Source organism: Micropterus dolomieu, linkage group LG16 (genome assembly GCF_021292245.1).
Source record: "Micropterus dolomieu isolate WLL.071019.BEF.003 ecotype Adirondacks linkage group LG16, ASM2129224v1, whole genome shotgun sequence".
NCBI classification, from domain to species: domain Eukaryota; kingdom Metazoa; phylum Chordata; class Actinopteri; order Centrarchiformes; family Centrarchidae; genus Micropterus; species Micropterus dolomieu.
Window position 1 is genome coordinate 3239275 of NC_060165.1, and position 21545 is coordinate 3260819.

The following is a 21545-nucleotide window of genomic DNA, read 5'->3' on the forward strand; positions in this document are numbered from 1 at the left end:
GAGTCTCAAGTCTCTGAAGTAGAGTCCAAGTCTCAAGTCTCTGAAGTAGAGTCTAAGTCGAGTCTCAAGTCTCTGAAGTAGAGTCCAAGTCGAGTCTCAAGTCTCTGACGTAGAGTCCAGGTCGAGTCTCAAGTCTCTGAAGTAGAGTCCAAGTCTCAAGTCTCTGAAGTAGAGTCTAAGTCGAGTCTCAAGTCTCTGAAGTAGAGTCCAAGTCGAGTCTCAAGTCTCTGACGTAGAGTCCAGGTCGAGTCTCAAGTCTCTGAAGTAGAGTCCAAGTCTCAAGTCTCTGAAGTAGAGTCTAAGTCGAGTCTCAAGTCTCTGAAGTAGAGTCCAAGTCGAGTCTCAAGTCTCTGACGTAGAGTCCAGGTCGAGTCTCAAGTCTCTGAAGTAGAGTCCAAGTCTCAAGTCTCTGAAGTAGAGTCTAAGTCGAGTCTCAAGTCTCTGAAGTAGAGTCCAAGTCGAGTCTCAAGTCTCTGACGTAGAGTCCAGGTCGAGTCTCAAGTCTCTGAAGTAGAGTCCAAGTCTCAAGTCTCTGAAGTAGAGTCTAAGTCGAGTCTCAAGTCTCTGAAGTAGAGTCCAAGTCGAGTCTCAAGTCTCTGACGTAGAGTCCAGGTCGAGTCTCAAGTCTCTGAAGTAGAGTCCAAGTCTCAAGTCTCTGAAGTAGAGTCTAAGTCTCAAGTCTCTGAAGTAGAGTCTAAGTCGAGTCTCAAGTCTCTGAAGTAGAGTCCAAGTCGAGTCTCAAGTCTCTGAAGTAGAGTCTAAGTCGAGTCTCAAGTCTCTGAAGTAGAGTCCAGGTCGAGTCTCAAGTTTCTGAGGTAGAGTACAAGTCTCAAATCTCTGAAGTAGAGTCTAAGTCAGTCTCAAGTCTCTGAAGTAGAGTCCAAGTCGAGTCTCAAGTCTCTGAAGTAGAGTCCAAGTCGAGTCTCAAGTCTCTGACGTAGAGTCCAGGTCGAGTCTCAAGTCTCTGAGGTAGAGTCCAAGTCGAGTCTCAAGTCTCTGACGTAGAGTCCAGGTCGAGTCTCAAGTCTCTGAGGTAGAGTCCAGGTCGAGTCTCAAGTCTCTGAAGTAGAGTCCAAGTCAAGTCTCAAGTCACTCGTGGCTATGTGTTATGTAGGTGGGTTATAGGTAACATAGGGAGGGGAACATCAAGCTGACGTTTCCTAAAAATAAACATTGTTCACGAGTCCCACACCTCGAGTCAGAGTCAAGTCTGAAGTCACTGAGTGAGACTTAAGTGCGAGTCTCAAACTCGAGTCCCCATCTCTGATAGATAATAAGCCCCGCCCCCTCCAATCAAAGTGCACAATACATTTTTTCCCCACACAGGTTGTTTGTTGTTTTAGGTAGTTCTTATCAAGCTGACCTGTGTTCAAGTGTTCAATGGGTAGGCTGCCTTTGATTCATCAGACCTTGCTAGTGTTCAGTCAAATGAACCAGATGGTTATAAACAATAATTTATTCTTGAGTGAGTGAGTGAACAGCATGAGCCATGTAAACACAAAACTGCCGACAATTCTGCTTAAGTTAAAAATAAATATGCATTAATGTCCACCACTTCCAGTACGTGAGACATAAAGAAAACCTTGCTTGGGGACAGCTATGTGAGAAACATTGTCAGGCTAAACCAATTAGAGGCTGAGCAGCATGGGTCACGCCTTCGCCATAGTAGGATTAGCAAATTTGCATCTGGGATACTTTGGCTTAGTTTTTGTACAGAGGGAGGAAGTGGAGACGCGTCAGCCATCTTTATATGCAGTCTATGGTCCAGCACAAAACCAGGAGGCAGTTTCATATAACTTCACGCACAACTGTTTAAAAATGAAAAACATTGCACGTGGTTTATAAAAATTCATGTCTTTTTAACAGTTAAAGCTAATGCCTTCATCTCATTTAACATATCCTGATGCAGATGAATCAGACGAATCACATATTTAGGCTTACCTCATGTTTCAGGGTTTCAGTTCTTGATCCCAAAAACTGTCACTGTTACATTTACACCATAAACATATGTACAATCACAGATATTAAAAATCCAAGGCATGCAAATTCATTTCTCTTGCTATTGTACATCATTAACAGATGTGGCACATGAGAGGGCTGCAGTGCACTGGTGGAATAAACTCATTTCTGACAAGATTGAAAACATAAACAATAAATAACAGAATAAATGAGTGGAATGATAGATCTGAATCACCACTGAGAGATACTGTTGGGAAGAAAAATGCACACACTACAATTGTTACAGCATCCACTAGTGCCTCACATCACAAAGTGTCTATCTGGGGTCAAAAACAAGGAGAGCTGCAATTGGGCCGGTTAGGGATGCTAGTGTGCTCTATATCAAATCATGTAGTGTCCCCTTAACTGACTGGCTGTCACCTAATTATAATGAGTACATTTTCATTTCAGAATAATCAAAACTTATAGATTGACTTCATTTAATACAAAAGTGCAATCAGCTACAAAAAGTATGGGTAAAGTAAACAGAAGCACTTAGTGCAGCTGCCTGTAAAGAGAGTTCCCCAAGCACAGAATAAAGAGTCCCCTCTAAAATCTCATGTTTGTGAACGTCAGGATGGTAACACTTGCGTGAATGCAGGGTAATGACAGTCATATCTGAGGGGTTCCAGTGAGGCTGTTAGGGTTAACAACAATAGATAATAGCCGAGTGAAGCAGTCTGAAGTGGTACTGCAGCCTTCAGTGCTTCTTCATCGAGTCAAGGAGACGCAGGATGTGCAGGAAGAGGTTGACGATGTCCAGGTAGAGGTTGATGGAGGCTAAAATGTGCTCCTCGGGGGAGAGCTGCTTCATCAGCAGGTGGGTGTCGTAGATGATGAAACCGCAGAAGATCAGAGCCCCAGCTCCAGACATGATCAGCTCTGTGCTGTCACTGTGGAAGAAGAACTGCAGAGAGACCAGAGTCAGCGTGAAGGGGAAATGAGGCCGACTTCTCTTTACAGCTGTACCGAAACTTTGCCAGCAACATAGACTGGCTATTTAGAATGTTTGTGTTCTTCACTAATTGGCCAAGTACATAGCATGCGGTATGTGGACAACACTGTTCCACAGCTTCCACTCTTGGGATGGGCAATTAATTGTTAAGTTAACAAAATCAACTTTATACAGTAACCAAGCAATTTCTGTCATGTTTGTTTATTAATTCATTCCTTCCTACATGCTGCCACCGACCTCTGTAATGCACCTGTAATTAAACGTGTGTCCAGTCGGAGCAGGGCAGACAGAGGGCGCCACCATGTGGAGGGGTTCTTTCTCTCTCTTTTTCTTTCTCGTCATGCCTTGTCTAATGTGTCAGGTAATTTAGGGCAAAACCTGAAAGCTACTGCAGTTGTTCTCATTTAAAAAGCAGGACAAGGACCTCACTATTTCTAAACACCTGTCTATGGCCTTAAAGTCTAACTCAGCCTTTATTACATGGAAATGAAGTTAACTCCTTTTCATATTGTTCTATATGCTGGTGGCTACAACACAAGTTTCTACAAATAAAGTTTGTGGTAGCATTGATGGCCAAAAGCCTATTTTTGGCATATTAGACTAATGTAAATTCTATGTACATATATACAGTATCCTGTGTAATTACACTGATGCCTATTAATTTGCTTATATTTCAGAACTACATACAACTTCAGGGTCACTGCAGCGCAAAATGTCAACCCTCTAGCTGAGAGAACGAGAAGCAGACGTGCGAGTCAAGAGGAACACAACGCTCCCTGCACACCTTCAGGACTACGACCTCAGTTGCCCAGGCAACTGTAGACGGTCATCAACAACAGCGGCATGTGTGTCAGAAGATGAGCAGCACATGTCTAGCGGCCAGGCAGTGCAACCGCATGATGACCCAGAGGAGTCCCTCCTAGCTGCAATGGAAGACCTACGGCTGCGCAGCTATGATCTCAACCTCAAGACCTGGCACAGTGAATGCAGGCTCAAACAACTCAGGCCCCAGGCTACGATGGAGACCTTTCTGTGAATTGTTCAGTACAAATAATTATTAACAGGTACACTTTGAGGACAGAGAATCTTGTACACAGAGTAAGATATTGTTTAAGTAATTGTTACTGAGGTGAATGTATCAATTAATCTTGATTTTAGATGATATCTTCCAGCCCTGTATCCCATATAAACTGTTAAGGTGTCTATAAACTTAATGGACTCTACATAATGCTCCATCCCTCGATCACAACCGCGTTCAAAAATCACAACCTTCACGGCCCTTCACGGTACTGCAGTGAATGGGTTTCTGACCGACAAAACACACAGTGTCTATAACAAACCATCGGGAACCTCCAGCTCTGAAAAGTGAAGCCAGTGCGGTAGTGCCTTAAACCTGCATTCTTTCTAACGCCCAGCAGGGGGCGACTCCACAGGATGCAAAAGAAATCCGACTGCATTGGACTCAGTGGCAAAATGAGCCTCCTTCTCACCTGATTTATTACCTCAGTAAACACTTTCCTAATGAGCTAGTTTCAAGTCTTCTTCAACACAGCATGATGTTCATTTAGGAAATTATGGTCCCATTTAGAGGAAAATAGATAAAGCAGGGGATGCTTTAGGGTGGGGCTAACTTGTGACTGACAAGTCGCTACCATGGCAACCTGTCAATCAGGATGGAGGCAACTCTGTCCACTACACTGTGTACATTTGATCACCACCATTAAAGAAAAAGTTTTTATCAGTAGTCAACTGTTCCTTTATTTTACAACCCATACGGACAGTGTTTTTGTGTACGGCTCCTGTCTGTTTCAACTTGAGCAAATGTGTTTTTGTCTAACCTCTCTGCTTATCTCCAGTCACATCTTTCCACTGACTCTGTATGCATTCACGCTCTCTTTACATTCATACATGCTGTGTTATTATGTATATTTAATATAATTGTGTTACTTTAAAATGACACTGACACACATCACTCGTCATATTTCTCTCCTGCTCTCTGGCATGTGGGTATCCATGAGCAGCATAATCCACTCTGATGTGTGAATATTAGAAAATAACGTTTTGCAAAAAGCTTGAATACATGTTAGTACAGATTATGAACTAAAAGTAATGGGACACTTTTAGAGAAAGCACCAAACCAGTGTTTGACCACTCCTTTCTAGTAGTTCCTTTGTTCTGTCAGATTCTATTTTGTTTCAGTTTCTTTATTGCTATATTTGTTTCTCTTTCTGTTGTTTTACTTTTTGTTTCTTACTTTCTCTTTTTCTTTGTGCCTTGCTGTTTGCAGACTGACTTAAAAAAAAACAAAAAAACAAAAAGAAAAACACACACATATCTGACTGAGGCAAAGCAGGCAGCACTAAGAAAAGTGTGCTACCCTGAGAGTTTACATTATGCAAGTTCTTTTCAACATCATAAAGCATTCGTCTGGCCTGCCTGAAGGAGCCAAGCATTGTCCACCCAGTATTTAATAAAGCAATCCTGCAAACCCAGAGCAAGCTCCCTAAAATGTCCACCTGACTATGTCCATAACATCATGTTCCACCGCATGCTTCACCTGGACAGCAAAAGCAATAAAGGATTTGAACATTACCAGCAGAAAGAACTGGTCAAAAGAAAAAGGGAGGGGGCTGAAAGGTACGACGTTCGGCATGAACAACAAGCTCCCCAAAGAAATTACCTAAAGAAAAAAATCACTGTACCCACTCTTCAAAGAACCCTGGAATATAAGGCGACCAGCTGCACTAGTCATGGGGAAACTGTACATCGAGGGCCAACTGTTGTGTCCCATTAAAGTTACACCCTGGCTTTTTCTGAAACTGGATGATCTAGGCCTACATTTTGTGGATACAATTGTTCTCTCAACGTCCCGCAGTCACCTGCACTCCCTTTACTTTATGAACTGTTAGTTAATGAGACTTTAAAGCTCATGCAGTATGGGAAAGTGTTGTCTCCTTACACACACATGCATTACTTAAAATTGCTATAGTACGGTGCAGCAACTGCAACTGCTGAAGCTTCACTTCCCTTCCACTAAATAGCCAAGATGGCGACCGTTAATTGTGAGGAGAGACTAGCATTCAAAACATTAAACTTCTTGACTGCTGATAACTTTGGATTTTGTTAATTTATAAATATAATCTATTAACATGTTGAAAGGATTCTTACTTTATAACATTTTCCCATGTCAACAATGTATGCGAGAAGAGTACTTCTCTACTTCATTCCTGCACCATGGCGGACCGCAGCAAACACTCTAAAGTTTGGCTAAGATTCACTAAAAAAACACAACGACACAGCAAAATGACACACCTGCAGTTAGGACATTCGGTGCGAGGGAGGAAGCAGATCCAACACGGCGTGAATCGCCAGTGACGCCCCCAGATGCAGCTAACGCTAACAGTAGCAACGTCTCCTACTCAGGTACAAAACACAGGTGAGCTGTCGTTCACCTTTTATACCGAAGGGAAATAAATTATGTCCACAAATGATTCCAATATTATTCTTTTCAGATCCGAGTCCTCAGAGACGCCCTCTAGTACAGAAACTTTAGCCATGAAGGGGAAAACGAGCAAGGAGGAACTGGATGAATGTCACGAGCAGTGAACACAAACGGGTCGGAATCGCTCAAATTTAAGTGATACACAACCATAATCATCTGGCAAGGTGCTGCGTTGGCCAAATAAAGACATGCATGTGAACATTCCTGGTGGGTTAGCAGGGATTCTGCTGTTTACCTCACAATAAACGCAGTGGGAGATAAAATGGTCATGTGATGACTTTAGTGGTGAAATCCTTTCTCACAGTCGCATAAACCACTGTGCAGTGATGTGGTGTCGCATAAGCCTTCAATCTCACACCAGACTTCCAGGATCATATTTCACCTGTAGCAACATGTCCACAGCTGCACAGCCCCTTGAATGCAGCCTTCTTATTTATCTTTATCTCTCCCTTTCCTTCACTTCATTTTATTTCCTTCATATGAAATTAGGCAAATTAATGTCTGGCAGTTCCACCTACCCTCATGAAGCTTGCAATGATGAGGATCCACAGGCAGGCGAACAGCCTGTAAGGACAGAACAGATCAGATATTAAACGTCTGACAGTGACTCCCTCTGGAGGGGGAATACAGCAGCTTTGATAATCAGCATTGAGCAGCAGCCCTGACAAACTCACCCTGCTCCCATTTTGCTGAAGTCTCTCTTGGACTGGAAGGTGTAGGCTGTAAGTCCAGCAAACACGGCACAGGTCAGGAACAAGGCTTGCAGTACAGTGGAGTATTCATAGAAGGTCACTGTGGAGAGAAAAGCTCTGCAGTCAGGACAGTCTGCCAACAGGCTCAAAGGATGGTGACTGACAGACTCCATGAGAAGTTACTTACAAGCTGTGGCCACAGAAACTGCCTCCAGCAGAGTCTGAAAACAACACACAATTAGTTACACACTAATTAGCTAGGAGCCATTATCAAATAACCAGTTACTGTAAAGTCACTGAGCAGCTAATCTAGCATCACAAAATTAAAATGGCAAATATGGAAATAAATGGAAGGAATAAATGTACACTGTACCGTTATTTTCACTGACTAGCTAATCTAAATGCAGAGGTGGATATTAATGAGTTAAATTTACTCCGTTACCTGTACTGAAGTAATATCTTTGAGCAAATTGTACTTGGTTGGTGTAATTCTTATGCAGCATACTTTTTAATCTTGAAGAAAAATCTACTTTTACCCTGTTACATTTGTATTTTTTATTTGTATTTTTATTTTTAATTATCATATTATTATTATTAGAGTTTGGCTGTTCCTCACCCAGTTTTATTCCTTTTACATAGCTGTTTCTGTTTCAACCTACATATTGAATTTATGATCATCAGCGCCTGTTTGGTATAACTGTTTAATCATCCATCTGAAGATATGCCTACAACATCCCTGACTTTGTGCAAGTGTACCTAGATGAACTGATACTGTTTTGAAGGCAAAGGGTGAATTGATATTTGATTTGATTTGATAAGTGATATTGATTTGATTTAAACAATTGGTGTACTTAATAGAGTTTAATGTTACTGTGATATTTTGAGATCACTCTTGAGATACAGACTGGGAATATTGGCCTGGTGAATATGTGGCAGGATATCTAACCAGGAGATGATGACTTGTCACTTCTTTACATTTTCCTGAGGAAGACCATCTGTTGCTGTTATATCCCCATCAAATAAAAGATTTGGGGAAGCTGTATTTTTTTATTAATTTTATAAATTATAAGTAATTTTGTCAGTAAATACTTTTTTACTCTACCCCAAATATTTTGATGACTACTTTTACTTCTACTTGAGCACTTGTTTTTGCAAAGCACTATTACTTAGGATCTACCTTTTTCAGTCCCACTACCTGTGCTTTAGGGGTCTGCCAGTGGCGAGTACTGATCCTATACCAGTGTAAAGTGAATAAACTGTATTCCTCACTGTGAGGAAGAGACAGGGAATCATTCTATTATATGTGAGGCGACATCACACTGACTCAAACGTTGCTTGTGTTATGTTACATGTAGCAAAATGTTCGGTTCTACCGGCACACTGCTGATGCATCATGTAATATGCAGGTTATTGAATAGATGGGCCCCCTTGTCACCAACAATCGAGTTACTATCGGGTTGTTGCATCCCTCCTTTTACTTGAGTGCAGTTTTTTGGCTACTCTACATACCTCCATCTCAACGTTAGGGTCCGTAACAGTGAGCCAGTGAGATAAACCACTTGAAACAACTAAAGCTTACAAATATGAGCAGCAGGTAGAGGTTGACTGGATGTTGGTGTCTGTACACAGCCAGGGCCAGCAGAAGAACCAGAGAGCCCAGAGCCGAAACCAAAACCACAGCAGGACTGAGGAAGAAACCAGACCGTGGGTCAAACAACCGGTAAGTGTAGGTGTGCTTATTTACATCTTAGTAAGAAGGTAATCAGCCCTTCCTCACCTGGCATGGACAAACTCCTTGATAGTTGTAGAGAACATGAAGAGGGCAGAGGTGGCGGTGGTCAGGATGATCTGCAAGCTCAGGAGGCTGTACACCTTCCGCAGGAAGTCTGACCAACAAAGACAGCAGAGGACACACAGCATTACAGCAGCTGAACCTTTGGCTGGATTTGTAACGTTACGCTTGTGTGTTTGTGTAAGCAAAAACAAGTTTGCTTTAACGTGACAGCTAGCTATATAGTGCAGTCTCAACCAGGGACAGGACAGGTTTGAGCCAGTACAAGCTGCTCGCTCAAGACAAGGTAAACACATCAATGCTAACGACGTGTACAGTGTAATGGTTTAACTGTTAGCTTAAGTTAACGTTAAGTTCAAACCAGTGCTATCCAGCTAACACTGTGCTGGAAGCAGTAGGCAATGAATGGTTGTTTACAACAGCTATAATACCAACAGAACAACGGCAGTGACCATTGTTTCCACAGTAGTTAACGTTAACTGATTAGCGTTAACTGACGTGGCACGGTGCTGTCAACCACCGTGCTACTTTACTTACCCATACGGATCTGGATACTGGCTGTAGCGACATTTGTGCCATAGTTAAAGTCGTCTTCAATAGAGGACCTGGGGTATTTTTCACTACTCATCTTGTCACTCTAACGCTTTCTGAGCTGGGTAAATAAAGGCAGTCGCTGTGGAACCTGGAAAACACGGAAGTGTTGGCGTTTATAAGGCTGCGTACGTTATCCACAGCTGGGAGACCTGTCTTCTTCTTTTTGAGCTTCAGTGGCGGTTGGCAAACAACGAGCTGGAGCTTTACCGCCACCAACTGGTATGGAGTGTGTCTGACTCATGAATAAGTAGTCCTTACATTAATTGAAAACATGTTTTAAGAAACGCATATCATTTCAATATTTGTTTTTCTTAGATTCTCAAAATTTTTTTTTCAATAATTCATCTTTAATGAATATGTTCAATAGACAATGCTGAGAATATACTTCTACTATATTCTACTATATACTTATACTACTGTCTTTGGCTGGGAACGTAATAAAGAAACTAAAAAACAGAAACAAGTTTAGACATCAAATGCAATTCACTAATTTACAGTCCTTACAGTGCATGATTTATTAGTTGTTTTACATTGAGACATAGAAAGCATGAGGACATCTGCTGGTTTATCGGTGTAGCTATATGAAACGTAGGTTCAAAGATAATGTTATTTAGCTGTTCTCATAATTTGCTAAATTCAGTCATTTCAAGATTACAATGCAGGCCTGTTTTCAGGTTTTCTGAAACAAAACTGTTAGAACATAGAACATGATTCATTTACATTATCCTTGAGTATTTTACAGGATCAAATATGTGTGTGCGCATGTCAACATAGCATGTGGGGAGAAAACAACCTCCTTCTGAAATAAACAATGCGCAGCTCTTCTTTAAGGATTGTAAAAAAAACAAAAAAAAAAAACATTCAGGCTCTACCATTCAGGGTGACTCAGTGACACATGACTAAGACACGTGGCACCTATAAGGAGCCAATGAAAATGCCACCATTGTTCCAAAACAGTGCTTGCCATGCCAAGAGAGCTTTTTCATGGTATTCTGAATTCTACTGTCAGAATTACTTTTCTTCTTTAACAGATGCTATACTGATTGGGTCTCAATTTAATATCATTCTAGTTATTTATAGAAGTCTGTCTTTCCAGATAATGTACTGGAAGCGGGGTTCGTTTGTGAACAATTTCTTTCACCATCTTGGCAATGCTAATCTTTGTCAGTGCCTGCACATTTACAGATGTGACTGTCATTGAAGTATTCTGACTGACTCACACTTTGGCAGGGGAAATCCAAAATCATAAAAACATTACGCATTAAGAAAGCGGGCGATAACAAGTTTTACATACTCAAAGCAACATGCGCTGTGTTGAGCTGAGCTCTAATGTCCAAAGAAATGCCTCTAACCAGTTTGCCCCACGCCTAATCAAGTATCTGGAGCCCTTACACTTCTTTCACCCGTTCATATGTGTCATTTAAGGTCAGTGAGGGCTCAGTGAGTAAGGCTTAGCATAGCCTGTTGATCAGGGCCCAGAGTTGGCTACTTGTGCTGCGTTTAGGATGCCGACCAGAAAATGTGGTCTTTTATGTGGTCTTTAGCTGTTATCAAAAGACAATATGATATGATTATAATTTAATTTTTCAATTTTTGAACACACACACACACAAAAGGACAGTGGAAACTTACAAAGACAAAACAAATACAAATAAAACCGACATTAAAAATAAATAAAATGTAGAAAAATACATAATAATTAAGAGAAAGAATATCTGAATTATTTTCCAAATGCTCAAGAACACCACGACTTGACTTAGTCACAACATAGGCAAACATATGAACAACAAAAAAGAAAGCATTGTAAATACACAATACAATTGGATTACTGGAAGAAGAGGAGGCAAGAAAGATTGGAAGATGTGAAGAAATAAAGAAAATTGAGGATGGAAAGAAGGAACAAAGAAAGTAAAGAAGACGAGGGAATAAATAAGGGAACAAAGAGATTCTTAAACTGTGGGATTGAATATATGATACACTCTTCCTGTCATGTGGTTGTGGCTGTTAGATTGCCCTGTTGTTAGCATTAGTACACAAAAAAAGCTAAAAGAAAAACACAGTTTCTCTGCAGTCTTATGAAGGTAGCAAATGTGGGTCTTCAGGGAGTTTCCACAAACCTTCCCTGTCCACAATGGAACAAACCTCTTTGGCCATATTCTACCTAGTAACAGAGTGATGGAAATAAACGATTGGCTGGTGTCATGTGAAGGGCAGTCTCACAGCACTTTATTTATCTGTGCTGCTCTATACTTTCACTTTACTTTAGCCCTCAGAAGGCATCGTGCGCAGCAGGATTCTTTGTCATTTGAGTTTCTGTCAACTACAAAAGAAGAATTGATCAAACATGAGGATTCTTTTGTGCCTAGCAGCTCTCACAGCTGTCTGCTTTGCTCAGGACGCCAAACACAGTAAGTATTTTCTGGTCTACCTGCTGTACCTTTACTGAAGAACTGAAGAATATCACAAACTGTGTCTGAAAGTAAAATTGCCTTTTACCTTGAATGCAAGTAAACTACATCACAGATGAATTTGTTTTGATATCCAACATAAAGACAAGAAAACAAGAGGCAACACAAGGCAGGCAGGGTGTAGGCCTACATCTTTAAAAAGCTGCTTATGATCTGTTAGAAAGCCAGAGAGGCTGATGTGAGAGTTGATGTAAGAATCAAATGGAAAAGAGAAAGGTTACACATATTTTTTATTCAGTGGAATTCCCCTCAACAATCTGGATTTACTTTCGATTTCCTGTAAATCCAATCTGTTGCAACAGCACCCTCCACTGCTTCAGAACACACAGATGCTGGTGGAGTTCTCAATGAAATAAATCCCTCCAATGAGGTTACTAATAAAAACACAACATGTGTTTTGTGAAGGAGGGTAAGACTGTGAAGCATTTCTTCTAGTGCTCTGGGGGTTCACTTGAGCTGAGGTGACGGTGAAGGCCATAGCAGATGCCTCGTTCACAGTATAGAAGCACTGTTATGTTTCCCCTCTTTTCACTTAAGTTATTGCCTCTAAATTCTTTATTAAACAGTTTGAGGTGATGCAGTGTGTGCTTTATAGAAGAAAAACAATCAATAATTCGATGTAATTTTCTGTTTGTCTTTCCATACCACCAACAACCTAAAGGATTTCAGAGCGGAGTGCTTTTAGTTTTAATGTAAAAATGGCGCTCATACAAATACTGGGGAGTGTTTTCATATTGCAGGTAAATGGCATACTGTGTGGTTCATTGGTGGATTGACATAATTTCCTTCTTGTTGTTGCCGCCTCTAGCTCCTCCCAAGGTCCAGGTTTACAGCCGAAACCCAGGAGAGTATGGGAAGGACAACGTCCTGATTTGCCATGTGAGTGGCTTCCACCCCCCTGACATCACAATCCAGCTTCTGAAGGATGGAGTGGAACTCCCTGGCGCAAGGCAGACCGACCTGGCCTTCAAACAGGATTGGCGCTTCCATCTGACCAAGAATGTGGACTTCACGCCAGTGAACGGGGATAAGTTCGTCTGCAAGGTCACTCACGGGGATAAGACTAATGAATATGCGTGGGGTAAGTCAGGATCAGCCCAAATGTGTGTTTAACGTTCTCATAACCAAGAAGTGGTTTATCAGCAGCCAGCAAAGTAAACAATAAAAAGAGACATTAGGAAGAAACAACGCAGGTCAAAACATTCAGAGAGCACATACCTTTGACAAAGCAGAAAAGTCCATTTTAATGTTATTTTATTAATAGAGGTTTTTCTTTTAAATTTGATATGCATGTTGATGCAGGTTTGTAGCAAAATACACAGCGGTATATAATTATAGAAATCATAAATCAAGTTAGTTGTACTTGATAAACTAAATATCCAAAAATTCAAGACACAAAATATATTCAATGTAAAGCATTAGTGGCAATGGTTGCTTCACCAGCTTTTATGGGATGGATAAAAAAACATTTATGTGTTTCTTCTTTTTTTTTTTACAGAGCCAAACATGTAACTCAGCTTGTCAGCTACTGCAGCGTACATTCATCATGTCTTCAATCAACAGGATCAGATTCTCCCGACTTCTGACTTCTCACTTTTCTTCTCACAAACCAAATGTCAACACCATATTAAGGGAACTTAAAAATTAATTTTCATTTACTATGTTAATATAAGAAAGTGTGCGGGCTGCAGGTCTTTGAGATATTTGTATTTAGCATTTTGCTTGTGTGTTAGGTAGATTGTTTGCAACTTATTTTCCAGCCTTTTATACTGAAAAGTGTATGATTTAATTGAATTTTCTGTTTCTGTACACAAACTGTTATTTTTTTAGTTTTAATGACAGAATCGATTTCTTTTACCTGAATGAGGCAATCAAATTGTAATTGGTCAAATCAATAATACGTGAATGGCGTGTGCTTTCTTGATTTGTTATTTAAGATTACTTGTTAACACCCATTAAATAAATGCCTCTTGAAAAATCTTCAGTCTTTTTTTAAACAACCTTCCTTATTCCAGGGATATTGATCAATATGTTTGCTTTATGACTTTATGAAGCCAATGGTAACTTCAGGTGGACAAAGAAGGAACTCAATGTAATGTGTAGACATTTAACCCTTACATACTGATCATATTCTATACATTCACAGTATGAAAGACTAAAGAATACCTTCAAGTGTAACACAGATGAATTTAGAATGCATAAATCTGCCATTAATAAATGGGTGATTAATCGTTAATGTTTCAGAGAGTATGGAGAATGTCTTTTTACACCACTCTTATGGAGAAAAAACATCTATCACACAACATTCATGTCCTGTTTTACCTAAGATATGAAAACATAACAGCCATAATGTTTTTTTTTTTATTTAAATATATTTGATAGAAAAATTGTGGGACTGTGGGGTGATTGTTTTATAACTATTTATAACCACTACAGCCATCATATATATATATATATATATATATATATATATATATATATATGTTAGGCCTATATACTGTAATTGATGAGTAATTTAGCTTTAATTAACAACCAACATAACCAAATTGCTTATCCCAAACTACCTTGTGAGACCGGATCAGCGACCTCTTGGACAGTACGTATGCTACCGTAACCTCAGTCACTGCATTGGCAGCTCAGGTACCTTTATAGTCTTGTGACTTTGGGTCACTTTAGAAAAGTCATCAAATATCGGGCCAAAAGAATGGCAGTTGTGTTTTCACTCTTGTGAAATGTCAAAACGGGTCAAGGTTGACCCAAACAGTATGTAAGGGTTGAGTCAGGCACTCACAAGTTGACTTTTGAGTTTAGGGCTCCACTTGAGACACAGTTGACCTGCATTGTGCATACGGTGGTCTTCACTGGGCAGTCTAAAGCTAAAAGTCATGTGTAAATCACTATTCCACTGACTGACTGATCTGTGCCTCACTGTACTACGTCATGCTGTTTTATCACTAGAAACAAGTCACTTAGTAGGTATAGGCTACACATAACTGAAATAAAATGACTTTCCTCAGTGTTGTATTCTGTTTCATAACACTTTCACACTGAACCCAGATCAGTGACTTCGCTGAAAGAGGAGCCACTGAGTATCACAGTTTCATTATCATGGCGGCAGTTTCAGCGGCAGTCTTTGTGCATAACTCTAATGTAATTTTAAGAACTAGCTGCTTAAAAAAGTGGAACAGGTGTTATTTAGGTGAATATGACTCAGAATAAATTGAGATGTTGTTGTGTGTCTGTTGAATATGTTAATTTGTCTGTCAACACACTGTAAACACAGGGTGTCTGTCTGTCCGTCCATCTAGCCTATCTAAAGTAAGTAAGGCTATCCAATGTAATTAGTATTTCTGTGAGGAATAACAGATAGTAGGCTACTAATGAACCATAAAAGTTACGAACAAAGTTCCAACAACTCGCAGGCAGCTAGACATTGTTTTGATTGTTTGATGAAACTGCGCAACACAGTTCAAAATGTCGGAATTAATTCTACCTAGCAACAGTTCCTCTTGATTTTTCTATTGGTGGAATTACGGGACATTACGTCGAAATCATAGAAAAGTCTATGGTCGAAGCCCGTTTGGGGGGGGCGGGGTTATAGCCTCGTTGTTTTTTTGCCGTTTACCAGCAGGCACGGACGGAAAAGACATTTACTTTCGATTTGGATCGCGGGACAGTCTCTCATATTTAGACAAATAGGACAAGAAATTTTCCAGTGTACACGAAAGAGATACTAAACAAGGTATCATGAAGGCATTTGTTTGCGCAGTTGTCGTCGGTCTACTCTGGCTCGCGGCTCTTTCAACGGCCAAAGAGGGTAAGTAGGCTAACGTTAGTCTTCTGTACTTGACGATGTATTTACAAATGGCGATGTGTTATTACACGGAAGTTCATGAGATGGTAAGTAGGTCCAATAAATTTACCGTTCAGTTTAACAACTACAACCGCACCAAATAAGAAGAAATAGCCCAAGGAAAAGTTCCCTTAAAAGTAAAGTAACGTTAATATCTTAAAGGCGGTGTTCAGAATAGTAAACACTAAGTTTACTTAGGTTTCGTGAGCGTCTTCATAGGCGATGTGACGTAACGTTAAATGTAAAACAGAAACAGTGATGGTCTGAACCCGCTGCCCAAAGAAAAGCCTGCAACTCACCAGGCTGTTTTATACATTTTATTAGCATATGTCAGTGTGGTGGTTGATAATAACACATCAGCATTCTAGTTTGATTGGAAAATGGGCAGAAACTAGAATTTCAAAAATAGAGTAGGTAATTGAAATCTGGCTTTTTTTAGTCTCTGCCAGCTCATCAGCGTCAAATCGTTTCTGTACATGTGTGACAATTGTTCTGTTTTCTCGGTAGCTTCACCCAAGGTTCAGGTGTACAGCCGTAAACCTGGAGAGTTCGGGAAACCCAACACCTTCATATGTCACGTGAGCGGCTTCCACCCACCGGAAATCAAGATCGACCTGCTCAGTAACGGACAGGAGATTCCAGGAGCCAAGCAGACTGACCTGGCCTTTGAGGAGAACTGGCACTACCATCTGACCAGACACGTGCCCTTCACTCCAAGCTCAGACGCAGTGTTTGCCTGCAGAGTCACTCACTTGGGAAACACGAAGACATATATTTGGGGTATGTGTCTCTCTCTCTCTGTCCACCCAAATGTAGCAAAGATTTTAACTCAATTTTGAGAACATGTTCAAAAGAAAATGCAAATTAATGGGAGTTTCCATCCACTACCATAATGCAGTTGGTTGTTCCATTAAACCATTGCAGAAGGTGGAGGGAAACCCCCCTCCTGTCTACTGTCTTTATGATTTATTGCCATGTTCATTTATTTGTTTCCTCATGCCATGGGTTCTTTATATTGTTAAGTTTCTTTTTATTTTGTTTAAAATGGCTATGATTATTATTAGTAGTAGCACGCATATATTGTTGTGTGTAATTACTCTACTCAGTTGAATTATTAGGTAATTACTAGTAGTGATAACATGGATCTATTGGGTGAGACAGAATGAGAAAAAGATGATTAATTATCATATATGTATTTTTATATCTATACAAATAATCGAAATGTGTCTTTATATGGATGTGTAAGAGACATAGCTGTTTATACCTTATTTAGCAATACTGTACTTGATGATGGTCAAGCACCTGAACCACTTAGACCATGTCAAAGTATTCAAAATGTATATGTGAACTGGAACAAAAAGAAAAATTTAAAAGAACTTAACTAGTAAGCTACAGAATAAACTGAAAAAATCAAGAAGTTGGCATCCTCATGACTTGGCCACTTGACATTTACGGCATCCAACCTGTCCAAATGCGACTTGATAGAAAGAATAGCTTCTCAACGTGTCTTCTTCTCTCTCCACAGAAACAGACATGTAAGTCCTGTGCCCTGCCTTGTTTCAGGTATGTACCATGTTCATTCTCAATGCCGTTTTTAAATTCAGTGATCGTGTAATTTGTGCAGAAACTGTGTGAGTGACTAGACACTGCTTTTATCCTTTGTTTCATAACCCCAGGTCTGCTTCGTCTTAAGAAGATTGGAAGATTTTGTCTATAATCTTGGGTTTCATGGTGAACGTTTGAGCATCAGCAAATGAAAAACCAAGTGATTGTTGACCACAAGATGGCAGAAAGGGCCTTAAAAGTCTGGATTGGATAAGTTCATTATGAAAACTAAAAGGCACAATATCAACAAAAAAAGTTCAGTCAGCTGTGAGCTTGTGAGGTGAGAGTGGCAGCCCACAAAAACAAATTAGTTAGCTTAACCATTATGAGGAGTCATCATTTGGTTCAATATTCATCTGAAAAATATTGCTTCATGGAGCTTTAAGAAATCCTTTACAGTGATGACTGGAAAAGGAAACATTTGCATTTAGCTTTTTTGTGTTTGATGCGTAATCTGTAAAGACATTTTAACTGGTTCTCATTAGTTGATTCATGTAGAGGTAAATAAAATTGTTCTTTAACTATTTTTTTTTTGCATATTTTTGATGATGAAGAATAACAGAGGAGTCAGCTTATTTCCAGATGAGATTTATCATGCATTATGACTAAAAATCTAACCACTCTCTTATGGTGTTTCTGAAGTATATCTCAGTTTGACTCTGTAAATTTATTGTATATAAAGTACAAAGTGGGTTTAATGGACACATTTAAACAGGGTTGTAAAATTAAATGTGGTTTGGTAATATGGTCGGGTAATTAAAGTGTTCATGAAACGACAAATTAAATACTTTTTGGAAATAACTGTGGTCACGTGTTTGTCTGCCGTCACCAGAGGGCGAAGTTCCACTGAATGACCGAGTTCTAAATCATAATGCACTTCACAGCAGTTTCCAAACTTCAGCACGTTGGAAGGAAAGGGGCTGTTGCAGTGGAATGACCTTAGACATTAAAGGGTACGTTTTGGTGTGTGAACAAGAAGTGTTTTGTCCATTGTCTATTTTTATACTTAAAGGCTAAACTAAGGGACACAAATGGATGATAAAACCAAAACAGTTTATCTGGGTAGTTTGACTTCACGTCCTTTAGACAAACAAAATCATTCAAAAACATTTTAAAGTCATCCTTCCAGTTAAAGGTTCAATTGGTAATATTAAAAAACAACTTTACGGCAGCATGGTGGCCCAGTGGACATCAGTGTGGCTTTGTAGCAAGAAGGTCCTGGGTTCAAATCTCTGTCGTTCTGGGCTTTTCTGTGTGGAGTTTGCATGTTCTCCCCATATTTGCGTAGGTTTCCTTCACCATAAAAATCAAAACAAACATGCTAATTCTGAGCCTGGACAAAAACAACATTAGACAGATGTTACTATTTGTCTGCTCCCTTAGTCACTCCAACCATCCACCCTCCCCTCTCCCAGTTGATCTACTGTACACTTCTTCAGCTTCCACTACTACAAGTGTACCGTCAGCTCCAGGTGCGAATGCAAGGTGGACAAGAGGTGTTTTAACAGCCCCAAAGAGCAGATACAGACTCACAGGTGGAAGTTGAAAAAAGGCTTTTTAATGTTTAATTTTAACTGAAACTGCTGGGGGTTTGAGGAAGTGTGGCTGATGATGACTGGTAGGCAGAGGAGTGGATCACGTGCATGGTGGAGCAGTGGTGGTTTGAGTTGTGCCGAAGTGGTGTGGCTGATAGTGTGGGGCAGTTTTGTAGCACAGGAAAAAGACATTAGAAAAATACCGAAAGAGCACAGTGGACACTAGACAAGTTAGCCAAGAGCAACATCACCACAGGCAGAATCAGTCTGGCGCTGACTGACAGGAGACCAGGGGCCTTTCTGAAACTAGACTCGCCACTTCCACTCAGTAACAGAATGAACTCTGGTGGGAGTCACCCTCACAGCCAAATCGAGTTCCCCTAATTATAAACACAGCGGCCAACTTTCAGATGAACTTCCCTCTCCCTAGTGGAAACAGAACTCACTGCTGTCACACGTGTATTCAATTCAATTCAATTCAATTTTATTTATATAGCGCCAAATCACAACAACAGTTATCTCACAGCGCAGAGAGAGAGAGAGAGAGAGAGAGAGAGAGAGAGAGAGAGAGAGAGAGAGAGAGAGAGAGAGAGAGAGAGAGAGAGAGAGAGAGAGAGAGAGAGAAGCAGCCTACACAATATACACACAGAGGTACTGACAGTAAAGGTGAAGTTGCTATAGACTAAATGAAAAATGGTACAGATATTTATAGTAGTGTTAATGGTAACAGTCGTAATGTTAATAATAACAATAGGACTAGTAACAATAGTCGTTGCAGCAGAGGGTGTCGAGCAGGAACACTGGGGCAGCAGGTGACCCGCAACCACAGATCCAGAGCCAGAAAACCTGCAGGAAGTGATAGGAGGAGAGAGGAGAGGGACGAGAAAGCACAAGACTACCAGAAAGGGGAGAAGTTGTGTTAGTAACATGCAATAATGGGATGAGGTTGCATACAGAGGGAGAGAAAGTAGAGGAGAGAGGAGCTCAGTGCATCATGGGAAGTCCCCCGGCTGTCTAGGCCTATAGCAGCATAACTAAGGGATGGTTCAGGACTAACCTGAGCCAGCCCTAACTATAAGCTTTATCAAAGAGGAAAGTCTTAAGCCTACTCTTAAATGTGGAGATGGTGTCTGCCTCCTGAACCCAAACTGGAACCTGGTTCCACAGGAGAGGAGCTTGATAGCTGAATGCTCTGGCTCCAAGTCTACTTTTGGAGACTCTAGGAACCACAAGTAACCCTGCGTTATGGGAGCGCAGTGCTCTGGTGGGGTAGTAAGGTACTATGAGCTCTTTAAGATAAGATGGTGCCTGACCATTAAGAGCTTTGTAGGTAAGAAGAATGATTTGAAATTCTATTCTGGATTTTACTGGAAGCCAATGCAGAGAAGCTAAGACAGGAGAAATATGATCTCTTTTCCTGGTTCCTGTCAGAACACGTTGCAGCAGCATTCTGGATCAGCTGAAGAGTCTTAACGGACTTTTTCGAGCAGCCTGATAATAAGGAATTGCAGTAATCCAGCCTAGAAGTAACAAATGCATGGACTAGTTTTTCTGCATCATTTTTAGACAGGATGTTCCTGATTTTCGCAATATTACGTAGGTGGAAAAAGGTGGTCCTTGAAATTTGCTTAATGTGAGACTTAAACGACATGTCCTGATCAAAGATAACTCCAAGATTCCTCACAGTGGTGCTGGAGGCCAGGGCGATGCCATCCAGGGAAACTATATCTTTAGATAATGCGTCACGGAGGTGCTTAGGCCCCAGAGCAATAACTTCAGTTTTATCTGAGTTTAACATTAGAAAATTACAGGTCATCCATGTTTTAACATCCTGAAGGCACTTTTGAAGTTTAGCTAACTGATGAGTTTCATCTGGCTTGATCGATAGATATAACTGAGTATCATCTGCATAACAATGAAAGCTTATGGAATGTTTCCTGATAATATTGCCTAAGGGAAGCATATATAAAGTGAAGAGGATTGGTCCGAGGACAGATCCTTGGGGAACTCCATGACTAACTTTGGCATGCATGGAGGACTCATCGTTAACTTGTACAAACTGAAATCGGTCTGATAAATAGGACTTAAACCAGCTTAGAGCGGTTCCTTTAATGCCAATGAAATATTCCAGTCTCTGCAATAGGATCTGATGGTCAATGGTATCAAATGCAGCACTAAGATCTAATAAAACCAGTACAGAGACAAGTCCTTTGTCTGATGCAATAAGGAGGTTGTTAGTAATTTTCACCAGTGCTGTCTCTGTGTTATGATGAGCTCTAAATCCTGACTGAAAATCCTCAAATAAACTATTGCTCTGTAGAAAGTCACACAGCTGTTTAGCAACTGCTTTCTCCAGAACCTTAGAGAGAAATGGAAGGTTAGATATAGGTCTATAGTTGGCTAAAACATCTGGATCAAGTTTGGGCTTTTTCAGAAGAGGTTTAATTACAGCTACTTTAAAGTACTGTGGTACATAGCCTGTTGATAGAGATAGATTGATCATATCTAGTATAGAGGTGCTGACTAAGGGTAAAACATCTTTAAGCAACCT

At 40.4% G+C, this 21545-nt stretch overlaps 3 protein-coding genes across 3 annotated transcripts; 2 read left to right on the plus strand and 1 right to left on the minus strand.

The window, feature by feature from the left end:
- Nucleotides 1–1843: 1843 nt before the first annotated feature.
- tmbim4 (transmembrane BAX inhibitor motif containing 4) lies at nt 1844–9690 on the minus strand. The gene is made up of 7 exons (XM_046071820.1): nt 9477–9690; nt 8925–9033; nt 8727–8832; nt 7335–7368; nt 7130–7247; nt 6974–7019; nt 1844–2905 (listed from the first exon to the last, which is right to left on the minus strand). Exons 1-7 carry the CDS (start codon nt 9565–9567, stop codon nt 2699–2701), a joined length of 711 nt encoding a protein of 236 aa, XP_045927776.1. The 5' UTR covers nt 9568–9690; the 3' UTR covers nt 1844–2698.
- A 2109-nt stretch (nt 9691–11799) lies between these two features.
- Nucleotides 11800–14241, plus strand: LOC123984740 (beta-2-microglobulin-like). The gene is made up of 3 exons (XM_046071821.1): nt 11800–11941; nt 12810–13082; nt 13500–14241. Exons 1-3 carry the CDS (start codon nt 11878–11880, stop codon nt 13511–13513), a joined length of 351 nt encoding a protein of 116 aa, XP_045927777.1. The 5' UTR covers nt 11800–11877; the 3' UTR covers nt 13514–14241.
- A 1381-nt stretch (nt 14242–15622) lies between these two features.
- On the plus strand, nt 15623–18260 carry LOC123984994 (beta-2-microglobulin-like). Its single transcript, XM_046072305.1, has 4 exons — nt 15623–15818; nt 16362–16634; nt 17380–17417; nt 17531–18260. Exons 1-3 carry the CDS (start codon nt 15749–15751, stop codon nt 17391–17393), a joined length of 357 nt encoding a protein of 118 aa, XP_045928261.1. The 5' UTR covers nt 15623–15748; the 3' UTR covers nt 17394–17417; nt 17531–18260.
- The last annotated feature ends 3285 nt before the right edge of the window (nt 18261–21545 follow it).

Coding starts and splice junctions, on each gene's coding strand:
- LOC123984740 (XM_046071821.1), top strand. CDS start 11,878: ATGAGGATTCTTTTGTGCCTAGCAGCTCTCACAGCTGTCTGCTTTGCT. Junction 11,942..12,809: donor TGCTCAGGACGCCAAACACA/GTAAGTATTTTC, acceptor TGCCGCCTCTAG/CTCCTCCCAAGGTCCAGGTT.
- tmbim4 (XM_046071820.1), bottom strand. CDS start 9,567: ATGAGTAGTGAAAAATACCCCAGGTCCTCTATTGAAGACGACTTTAAC. Junction 9,034..9,476: donor CAGTATCCAGATCCGTATGG/GTAAGTAAAGTA, acceptor TTTGTTGGTCAG/ACTTCCTGCGGAAGGTGTAC. Junction 7,020..7,129: donor TTCAGCAAAATGGGAGCAGG/GTGAGTTTGTCA, acceptor CTGTCCTTACAG/GCTGTTCGCCTGCCTGTGGA.
- LOC123984994 (XM_046072305.1), top strand. CDS start 15,749: ATGAAGGCATTTGTTTGCGCAGTTGTCGTCGGTCTACTCTGGCTCGCG. Junction 15,819..16,361: donor TCTTTCAACGGCCAAAGAGG/GTAAGTAGGCTA, acceptor TTTTCTCGGTAG/CTTCACCCAAGGTTCAGGTG.